This window comes from Palaemon carinicauda, chromosome 13, assembly GCF_036898095.1.
Source record: "Palaemon carinicauda isolate YSFRI2023 chromosome 13, ASM3689809v2, whole genome shotgun sequence".
Taxonomy (NCBI): Eukaryota; Metazoa; Arthropoda; class Malacostraca; order Decapoda; family Palaemonidae; genus Palaemon; species Palaemon carinicauda.
Window position 1 is genome coordinate 70590856 of NC_090737.1, and position 10000 is coordinate 70600855.

A 10000-nucleotide genomic window follows, 5' to 3' on the forward strand; every position below is an offset into this window, starting at 1 on the left:
TTATTAATTGGTGTCGACATGTGTTTCTAATCCCTTTATGATTCTTCATCAGGATTACATGGGTTGAGTGATGGAATTACAATTTCATGTAATGGCTGTGATGGTCAAAATTTAAGATGCAGAAATATTTGGAAACTCTCGAAATTAATGAAAAAAAATTGATAAATGAAAAATTTAGATTCTTTGAAATAAGAATGGAAATTAATGATCAGTTTTCCAATGCATAAATTATATTTCACAAGGCTTCACTGAACTTCATGAGCGATCTCACAATCCCTAATTCAATTTGAAGAAGCTTACGATTCTATTTTTGCAGCGGGATTGACGTCGGTTCCTTGCGAAACTCATATCTTGTTCAAAGCACACTAATTATTTGAGCTTACTCGCTCCCTCAGATATTCAGATTTGTGATCTGCAGTGATCACTGGTTTTGGTTTCGATTTCATTTAAAGCGGCACCTTTCCTTGTATATATATATATATATATATATATATATATATATATATATATATATATATATATATATATATATATATATATATATATATATATATATATATATATGTACATATACTGTATATATAAATTTACATAGAAGGAATATAAGCAGACGTGATTGGAAGGGAAGGTCATGTCTGAGGCCTTTGTCATGCAGTGGACTATCAATGGCTAATGATAATGATAATAATGATTATGAAGATGATCTTCTTATATATATACATATATATATATATATATATATATATATATATATATATATATATATATATGTATATATACATATATATATATATATATATATATATATATATATATATATATATATATATGTATATATATATATATATATATATATATATATATATACATATATATATATATATATATATATATATATATACATATATATATATATATATATATATATATATATATATACATATATATATATATATAAATGGGCCTTACTGCATTCACTAAGTAACACTACAATGCTTTGGCTCTTTCTTTTCATTTTTGATTAAATGAATTCAAACTAACCGGTGCTTGTTCATGGGTGTGTTAGTTTCCCCTGAAATTGTTTATCAAATTGGGAATCTGAAAGAGGCTGTTTACAAAACTTCTTTTCCTCTTTAAAAGAAAAAGCCGAATGGAATGGTTTAAATTCTATAACAGAATCGAGAGAGGTCAAAGTGATTATCGAAATAATCCAAGCTCATACTTACCTAAGCCTGGGTTTTTTTCCCTTGATTTGACCTTGGTGGCTGAATTCTCTTCAACGAGGCTTCTGAAAGAAGAGGTAAACATAAGGTCTTGAGTGGGAAGTCTATAAAGCTTAATTTACTGTAGGTGTTTAGTCATAAAAAGAATATCACTAATGATCTCAAGACTAGAGACTTTCATGAAATCCAACCATTGTTTTTATTCATTGTTAATTTCACCATTGAATTCCAACTGACCTCTACTTATAATAGGAAGGCAAGATCAGAAGAGATAAAAAGCACTTTTCTTCTATTTGATAAAGTGGAATGTTCATTATTATAGAACAAAGGCATTTTGTAATTAAAACTGGCAGACTACTAAGTTTGGTGCGCTGACTGCATAGAAAAACATCTGTTAAGCTGAAAAATATGACATTCATACTCAAATTACCGGATGAAAAATGGGTGCCAAATATTTTGAAATTAAGTAGAGAAATTAGCTCTAATTTTGCACATAAAATACTAGATAGGAATTCAGTTACATACATTCATTCCAACAAAGAATAGAAGTTTATGAAGTAGGAAATGTATATTTATCAATTCTAAAGTATTACTATTACATTTCAGAGCGTTAATTTTTTTATGAATAGGCAAGGATAGGTTAATATTTTGATTTATCGTTATATTTGTAGTTGTATAATTAATATAATTTTGTTAAATGATGGAAATCTGGGCAGACTGAGAGTCCAGCCATCTGTTAATAAGAGGTTTTTAGCGTAAGAAAGAAAAAACCAAACTTCGTTTTCATATACCCTTTAAGCAATCAGATCACAAGACCTTTGCTGACTTGTATCGGGTTGACTAAAATAAAGCAATAGCTGGCAAGTTGAGCTCAATTACAGCTGATAGGAAAATGTTTCAACAGATAATTACTCCTTATCATATGGGCAAAAATGTGGACCTTACAGACGTATTATAGCATTACTTCTTTGACCACTTCAGGAACAATGCTGCGTACTGGAAACAAATCAGTAACAAGAAATATTGTGCAAAGATGTCAAATGCCTATCCGCAATACATTTTCAGCACACTAATTCAGCTATTATCATTGATGGGCAACCTAGAGTGATAGCCTTAGGGAAACCATCTACAACTCTAGTTGGAAAAGCAGAAAGCTATAAGCCCAAGGGCTCCAACAGGGAAAATAGCCCAGTGAGGAAAGGAACTAAGGAAACTACAAGAAAAGTAATTAGCAGTTAAAATAAAAATATTTCAAGAACAATATCAGCATTAAAATACACATTTCATAAATAAACTATAAAAACTTTAAAAAACAAAACGAAGAAAAATAAGACAGAATAGTGTTCCCGAGTGTACCCTCAAGCAAGAGAACTCTACCGCAAGACGGTGAAAGATCATGGTACAGAGGCTATAGCACTGTCCAAGACCAGAGAGTGTCCATCTCCTGGAAGAGTAGCTTACCATAGCTAAAACGTCTATTCTACCCAAACCAAGAGGAAAGTAGCCACTTAACAATTACATTACAGTAGTTAACCCCTTGAGCGAAGAAGAATTGTTTGTAATCTCAGTGTTGTCAGGATTATGAGGACAGAGGAGAATCTGTAAAGAATAGGCCAGACTATTCAGTGTATGTGTAGGCAAAAGGAAAATGAGCCGTCACCAGAGAGAAGAATCCAATGTAGTACTGTTTGGCCAGTCAAATTACTCAATAACTATCTAGCGGTAGGATAATCTATTCTTCAATCAAACAACAACTTTGCAAGGATAGATGTAATATTTGATCAGTATAGGGAATATTCAATCAAATGTCAGACACGAGATATGCGTAAAAAGGTATTATAGATCAGAAAAGATTTTCAGCAAATCAGAAATGTCCCTCTTCCTACAAATTGGCCTAGCTTTATATCCCATCCAGAAAACGAGAAGGACTTGACTAGATTTCTGGGCGATGAACTCCTTAATGAAGCACCTACTGATGAATCTGATGTAGCTTTTGGAGCCTTCTATGATTCTACTCGGGTCAAATCATCAAACACTAACATAGACATATCTGTTCTTTTAGCTGGTCATGAAGAGGAAGACACTCGAATTGTCTCCACTGTAAGAACATAGATATTGAAAACATTGTTGTAGTTGCACACGACACAGATGTTCTTCCCTTCCTGGTTGCACATTATTCAACAGCCCTGGATGAAACCACGTGCAGCCAAGGATGAGAAATATATACTAATCTACAGCAGCAACACCCAGTATACAATTCATGAAACTTTCCCTTTCATGCCCTGACGGGATGTAATATCACATCCTATTTTATTGGACATGGGAAGTCAACTGCTTGGAAAGCATTATTTGTGTAATACAGTGATCCCCTCATAACCTTAGGACAAGACCCATTGACGGAGAAAGCTACAATTACTGCAGAAATCTTCTTGTGCCATGTGTATCAAGTCGACATGGATACACGCAATTAGATCAGAATTTCACTCTTCCAAAAAAAAAAAAAAAAGGAAATTTAAGTATTTGGTATTTAAAAACATTTGAATTATTTACTTACTCATTCCATGATACTACAATGTAGAATTTTTTGTGTACTTTTTACAATCTCTGTTGAAAATATGTTTTATATCGCTTCAGACTTTTATGCTCTTCCCCCAACAACTGATGCAGTAAAAGTCCATATAGCCCGAGGCCATATGTAAACAGCATTTTTGGTGCCAAGTAATCAGAAGTGTTCCAATTCTGCCAAATCCAGAAGATACTGGATAGATGAAAAGAAACACTAGTTGTAAACATCGCTTTACAACTCTTAAAACTTTTTCTCAATAGAAATTGTACTTAGACTGGTCGGTAGTTCCTGATCCCTTGAAGCCCTTAGGTAAGCTTTGATCAATTTCAAGACAGAAAAAGATCTCTCACATTCAGCATTATTGACAGAGAAAGCTAAAGTCAAATGCATTAAATAATAAAGTGTAGGAAACCTTCCTTCTTTGGTTTCAGTTTATCAAAAGCATCCCAAATAGATTTCACATCATCCCTTTCAATTGAGTACCTGACAGCAAGGTATTGCAAGTCAATTTCATTCAAGAAATTTGGAGAGGATGGGTGGTAAGCAGCTACACCAAAAAAAGATACTTTTTGGTTCATCAAATCTTTGTCTAAATTCACTGAGTACTTTGTCAAAAATAGGGATATATATATATATATATATATATATATATATATATATATATATATTCAAATAAGCCATATATTTTGATACATTAATGTCTGCATTCTCTTACCGACCTCGGGATCAGAGCCCCAGGTGAAATCACACAAAGACAATAGCTTCTGACCGGCCCGGAGTCGAACCCTGGTCCAAGAAACTTGTATGAACATTTACATAGCACTGGCCACGAAGAGAGCTCTTTCTTTGTGGCCAAGTGGTATGTCAATGTTCATACAAGTATCCTGGACCAGGGTTCGACTCCCGGCCGGTCAGAAGCTATTGTCTTTGCGTGATTTCATCTGGGGCTCTGATCCCAAGGTCGTTAAGAGAATCCAGACATTAATGTATCAAAAATGTATGGCTTATTTGAATATAGAAAACACGACTAACTGAAAAATTTGTCACATATATATATATGTATAGATATATATATATATATATATATATATATATATATATATATATATATATATATAATATATATATATATATATATATATATATACAGACCTTTTATAGTAGGCTTTTGGGTCCCCAACCCTTTCAAAATTGTCTCGTTGGGCTGTGTTTTCGATTACAAAAGATTCCAACACCAGTGAAGATGGTTTCCTTTTCCTTGAAGGCTGATGAAAAGTTGAAGTTATGTTTCTCTCAGCAGCAAAATCAATTGATTTTTGCCAAATGGTGTTAAAATGGAAGTCAGTTGTTCTTTTATCACTAATAATCTTAAGTGTTTCTTGTGCCATGCATGTCAGGATGCCTGAAAACTTTAAATCATTCATTCATTCTTGTGCCATGCTAAGTGCTGCAGCAAATTCCATAATCTCATTCTGATATGTCTTTAATACTGGGGTTGTAATAGCAAAAAACGTTAATCAATAGACAAAATTTCTTAAACCTCTTTAACGCTTATAGGAATCTATTACCTAAGGCTTTATCTTCACCTGATTTTCCACGGTTAGACAAATCTAGAATATCTATCAAAATCTCATAGTGTTGTGATATTAACTTAAGGAGCTTATGGTTATATTCCCATTTGTGTTGACACACTTTAGTAAGTTCCAGAACTGACAATTTGTTTATCTTTCTGGAGATCTATGAATATATCATGGTGCAAGGGTGAACCACGAAGGAAGTTAATCACAGCTGAAATCAAGTTGATAAATTCTGCTACTTCTGGCTGACAGCCAGCTGTATGAGTTATGACTAACTGCAATCTGTGTGCAGAACATGGTACTGTACATAAAAGCATGGATTCTTCACAGATTCTCGGATTTCTGCCTGTACACCACTGAATATACCACTCACTACAGATGCTGTATCGTAGTACTGTGCTATTAGTTTATTAATATTCACTCCAACTTCTCTAACAACGCATATTTGCTAGAGAAATACTTCTTACTGAATTATCCCATGAATGCGGTCTATAACTTTCCTTTGCTATTAGACATAGAAGTTAAACTGCTAATATCTTTGATTTGGATGTTGATTACGGATGCTGTAAGTTTCTATAGGATACATATCCCAGGCTTTTTTGAGGGGCTGGGACTTGTTGAGGGGCTCAGCCCCAATTACCCCCCCCCCCCCCCCCCCACCCCCTCTTGATGACGCCACTGCCCATAATAGTGTTAAACCAAAATACATGGTTGCTACTGATTGTGGTGTTATTTTTGTTAGCCGTTAAATTGTTCAACAGACGAAATAAAGACATGCAAAGACATTTAATACGTCAATTATTGTTGCTCTCTTTGATGGTGATTCAGATGGATATCATTATTCTGTAATGATTTAAATGTGGAAATATGTATATGATTTTGATTTAAATTTTTGGCAGCCATTTTCAATCGGCATTTTAACAGTGATCACATTTTCCAAGGTGGAAGGCATCTTTATTGGGATCAGAATCCTATAATTGTGTTAGAATAGCTGCCTGTCTGTTTTAACGGAAAAAAGGCCGTATGTTTACAAAATCAGTAAAAAGTGCACTAGTCTATTACTGAATTTGGCCATATTAACAATTCTTCATGATTAAAATTAAGTAGTCCATCTTATTAACATTACCCTTTTAAGCTATTTTTAAATTTCGATGGCTGTTGAACTGAAATACAGTATGAAATACCCCATACCAAATCTCTGGTTGAATACGTTGGTCTTTCAAAACACGCAAACACGCACGCGCGCGAACACTTAAAAAAAGAATTAGCAAGACAAACTTCCTTTACGTGGCTCTGATTAGCTACTTTCCAATTAGGGTATTTGATCAGTGAAGGCAGTTCAACTCTAGTCTAAACCATTAATTGGCGGAGTAAACGAAACGAACACAAGGAAAGCGAAAAACTAGAAAAATCAAACCGGTTTTCGAAGAAAGAAAATTGCACTCCCATTTGAAATCAGCTTTCCCTCCCATTTCTATTATTTTTTTTTTTTTTTTTTTTTGATTGATTCGATTTTGTAGTTATTCAAGAGGTAGGAAATTTCTCCATTTGTAATTGGTTTAGTATACAGGTTATAGTTTGATTTTGTCCGTCCGTCGATCCCACATGATGGGACATTCTGATAATGGTAGCTCCTTTTATAAAATCAGATTGATTTAGATTATCACTCGATATGCGTTTTCATACTGAAGGCTCATGTCCATTGCCAACTTGCTGGCTGACAGTTATAAGATATTAAAAACTACTCTGTATTCTTCTGTGAATCAAATCGTCTCTGCATAAGAAAGCTTCACATTTAGCTGCGTTGCTATATGAAAACAAACGGGGCATTGTTCCTGATTACATATTCGAGAAAGCAACTTAACGACATAAGTTAGCCTTGCCAGGTACTGTCTTTGGTCAATGACTCCGACGACTGACATATGAATATGTGTGCGAGGTTGACCTACATAAAAAATATCATGATTTCATAAAATAATAGTATAACTGGGACTGTAGGTAAATGAATTATATGAATAATATTAGTTCAGTAACGGCACTTTTTCCTGATGTTGATGGTAATTCCGTATTGTCAACACCGATTCAGTATAGTACTGTTTCATGAAACTGTTACTCCCAATATTTTTGTTTGATACCTTGGAAAGTAGGAACTATAATATTGAGAGAAAGAATACAAAAAGACTTGGTACTTTTTCTGTCAACATATGGTTTCATTTGTAACAAATTTCATGAAAAATATATTGATCACTATTCCTATAGATAATTTTTGAGTTTCTGTTTCAGATGTATGAAACTACTACGTAAGCAAATTTAGACAGGACAAGAATTTAAGATGAAAAGGCCCGTGTATTTTATTCCAACCCTCTGGGAACGATTGTGCTATGGAAACCTTGCAAGTAACGAAAAGGCTTGAATAAGATCATTAAATGCAGAAATTTAAAAGGGATCAGTTTCAAAGAACATTGAAAGGTAAGACCTCTTCTGATATACATGTCAAAGGCAGGAAGGATTACACACGTATCCCAGAGGCTCCGGCGTCAAGTGAAGTACATTTAGACCCTAAAATTCGGGAAGATTTTGATTTTAAGAAACAAAGCCTATTCTGTGCAAAAACTATCTGCAAATATAAAGAAATTTAGGAATATATATCCGCATGAGTACAGCTTAGTAAAAACGCTGAAAATAGTCAATATAATTTTGAGTAATGCTGAAATAAATGATGACTAGGATAGGGAAATTCTACTTCAGCTAGCCGGGGTCATTGGCAGCCAACTTCGTTGCGAAGGTCGTTTTGATAGGGCTGCGTGTATTTATTGGATTGTATGTCTGTTTGTGATTCGCATAACTCAAAATTATTGTACCGAATCTCATGGAATTTGGTGGGATGATTGGCCATGATCCAAGGACAATTTGATTAGATTTGGGGAGTAATTGAGTCAAAGGTCAAGGTCAAGGTCACAGAAAGGTCAAACACGTGTTTTTGTTATATCGTGGTAATTTTTTATCCTATTTGCATGAAACTAGTGTCAAAATGTGCATAATTATATTGCCTTGTGATGTGGCGTTGGCGAAGGTATGCACTCCACCGAGGGCCCGTTCTAGTTACATATATGTTTTTAGACCTATTTTTTCAAACCAGAAACTAGCGAACAAGTCCGAAGGCCAGATGATAATAAATCAAGATTTTTGAGACTGTGTGAGTATTTAGAGCAGAATAATGAATGTCAGTACTGTTTGGATGAACTAATGTTCATTATGAACAACTTTGAAGGAATCAGTATTTTATCTAGCAAGAGACACCTTAAGAGGAAACAAAGAAAATATTGGTTATTAGATAACTAGAACTGATAAGAGTAGAAAGAATAGAGTTTTCTGTTTCACTTACTGTGTAAAGGACATTCCCTTAGATAAGTGGTATGTAAAAACAATCCTGCTGACGAGGTTAAACAAATGATTTCAGCTGTTGATGAGATAACTGGAAATATAATTGCGGTAGTCCGACTAAGATAAATTGTCTCCTCAGTTCATATAGTGTTAAGTGTTCATCTAACTAGAAGGTATAGATCACGAGAACTAATAGATATGATATTTAACCTAGGACCTTGCTCTCTAAGCATCTGGTTGCTGCTGATTGCAAAGTTTATCAAGCAAAGGGGATGCACACAGACAAATAATAAAAACAGCCATTGATGAAAGAGATTTAGGACATAAATCAATTGCAGTTGGGATCTTCTAGCATCATTAATTGACATGCTAAGCCTCGCACAGATATTCAAATTCTTAGGCCAGCAATTAAAAATCGGTCAAATAGAATATTACGCAGTAAGAAAGTTCAAGAGACTTTGGTGAAATAACTATAGATTTGTTGTTAATGAATGTGATCACAGGTTGTGATATAATCTCTGACATCTATTATAAAAAAGACAACTTCCCTTCAAGATTTTACAAAAAGACAACGGAATGCAAGAAAAAATTTGCTTTAAAAGACCGACAGGCCTCTCCAGATGACATAGCTGAAGTTGAAGAAAACTGCATGTTAGTATCATAAGTAGCAATGGGAGTTGGTAACCTTGATTGTTATTGGTATCGTTCATACCTAAAGATAACAGCTTAACAACCTGTTCATGCCAGATTTGAAATATCCACGCTACCCCAAATATCGGCTGCAGCTAGCCAATATTCCTTCCGTGCATTTCATTAAGTCCAAGAATGGTTAAGTAGCTACCTAGTACCAACCAAGTGTGGTTGGAAAGCAGAAGATGTTAAGTTGAAACCAGTGACTTCATTCCAAGATCTAATTCTGCTCTCCCATCTTCATATCATTATCATCATTATTACTGGTTAAGCTACAACCATGATTGGAAAAGCAGAATGCTACAAGTCCAAGGGATCCAACAGAGAAAACAGCCAAGTGAGGAAAGGAAATTAGGAAGCATATTGAATATTGTGCAAGAGTGTACCCTCAATCAAGAGTACTAACCCAAAACAATGAAAGATCATGGTACATAGACTATAGCACTACCAAAGACCAGAAAATGTTATTTTATTTTTTAGTGTCCTCTTAGAAGAGCTGCTTACCATCACTAAAGAATCTCTTCTATACTTACCAAAAAGGAAAAGTAACCACTTAACAA

The 10000-nt window shown here is 34.2% G+C and overlaps 1 protein-coding gene across 1 annotated transcript in view; it reads right to left on the bottom strand.

Annotated features, from left to right (window-relative positions):
• The window catches only part of LOC137651959 (uncharacterized), a 22879-nt gene that overhangs the window by 8793 nt on the left and 4086 nt on the right, over positions 1-10000 (bottom strand). The window contains exon 3 of the mRNA XM_068385168.1: positions 1227-1288. Coding sequence (XP_068241269.1) covers positions 1227-1288 — 62 coding nt within the window. The remainder of the gene's footprint in view (positions 1-1226; positions 1289-10000) is intronic.